A 1,553-nucleotide genomic window follows, 5' to 3' on the forward strand; every position below is an offset into this window, starting at 1 on the left:
TTTTTTTTTTTAAAAAAGACCAGTGGTTGTCAGGGAACCAGGGAGGAAAGGAGAGGTGATGGATGACTAGAGCACAGGGCATTTTGGAGGCAGTGAAATAATTCTGCAATAAAACACATCATATTTGTCAAAATCCATGTTGTCATTAGGTGCTGTCCAGTGGGCCACCTCTCACAGTGACCCTCTGAACAGCACATGGGAGCCTTGCCCCATCCTGTGCCGTCACCACAATCTCCGCCAGGTTAGCCTATTGTTACAGTCACTGCCTCGGTCCATCTTGTTGAGGGTTTTCCTCTCCCTCAGGTCCCTCTACCTTTTCCAGCACGATCCTTTTCCAAGGACAAGCCTCTCCTGATAACATGCCTGAAGTATGTGAGGTGACGTTTTACCATCCTTGCCTCAAAAAAGCACTCTGGTTACACTTCCTCCAGCACAAAATCCATGGTGGTGTTGCTATGTGTCACTGAGTATGACTTGCAGTGACCCTGTGCACAACAGAGCTGAACTCTGTCCTTTCCTGTGCCATCCTCATCCTCGCTGACATACTTGAGCCCACTGATGCAGTCACTGTGTCAGTCCATGACATTGACAGTCGTCTTCTCTTTCACTGACCTTTCATCAAACCTTTCCTGGTTTGATGTCCCTTTCCAAGCAATACTTCCTTCTAGTAACGTGCCAAAGTACGTGAGATGGAGCTTTGCCATCTTCACCTTCACTGTGGCTGCATCTTCCCCAAGACTTAAACTATGACTTCAGTTAATACCTTTTAAACATTGGACTCCCACCTGGAACAAATGCATCACAGGAAAGCAAGTTGTTAACAAGAGGAGAAAAAGTGGGCAGTGAAGGTGGGATACCAAGAACTCTTTACTTTCAGCAAACTGGAAACCGCTCTCAAAAATAAAATCTGGTAAAAAAAGAAAAGTCTCCAAATGTTAATTTACGTAGGAAACATTTTAAAAAAAAGTCTCAATATTCATTTGAGGTACCAAGCTAAATGTGTGATCGCTATTCTCAAAAATCGTTATGTTTAATCCTTGGTGTTTCTTTTGCAATATCTGCATGATTGGTTACTGAAATCAGATCCATAGGAAAAACCAGTCAGACAAAATCAGAGACTCGTTGAAAAGCTTGAATCACTTTCAGTAAAAGATCAGTAAGCTGGCTGCACCGTAATGCAAAACCAAATCCATGGATGTCAAGGCAATTCTGACCCATAGTGACTCTGAAGGACAGTGCAGAACTGCCTCATAGGATTTCCAAAGCTAGAAACTTTAACAGAACAAACTGCTCCTCTCCTTCTCCCAGAGAGTGGCCGGTGCATTCCAGCCACCGGCCTTCCAGATAACAGCTGGACACTTAACCAGTGAGCCACTGTGACGCCTTAGTTATGCCACTTTCTCTTTGTTGTGTACCTTCAAGTTAGAACTGAATCACAGCTGACCCTCTGGAGAGCTTCCAGAATATCCCTGAGGGACTAGATAAAACGGGGTTTGGACACAGCAACCCAGAGGCTGACAAGGGGATGGAAGGTCCTGGGGACCAGGGCTCAG

At 44.9% G+C, this 1,553-nt stretch overlaps 1 protein-coding gene across 1 annotated transcript in view; it reads right to left on the bottom strand.

The window, feature by feature from the left end:
- The window catches only part of RBP7 (retinol binding protein 7, cellular), a 27,140-nt gene that overhangs the window by 6,225 nt on the left and 19,362 nt on the right, over positions 1-1,553 (bottom strand). Inside the window, exon 3 of the mRNA XM_006885904.1 lies at positions 858-907. Coding sequence (XP_006885966.1) covers positions 858-907 — 50 coding nt within the window. The remainder of the gene's footprint in view (positions 1-857; positions 908-1,553) is intronic.

Source organism: Elephantulus edwardii, unplaced genomic scaffold (genome assembly GCF_000299155.1).
Source record: "Elephantulus edwardii isolate Elephantulus edwardi_28Jun2011 unplaced genomic scaffold, EleEdw1.0 scaffold00045, whole genome shotgun sequence".
NCBI classification, from domain to species: Eukaryota; Metazoa; Chordata; class Mammalia; order Macroscelidea; family Macroscelididae; genus Elephantulus; species Elephantulus edwardii.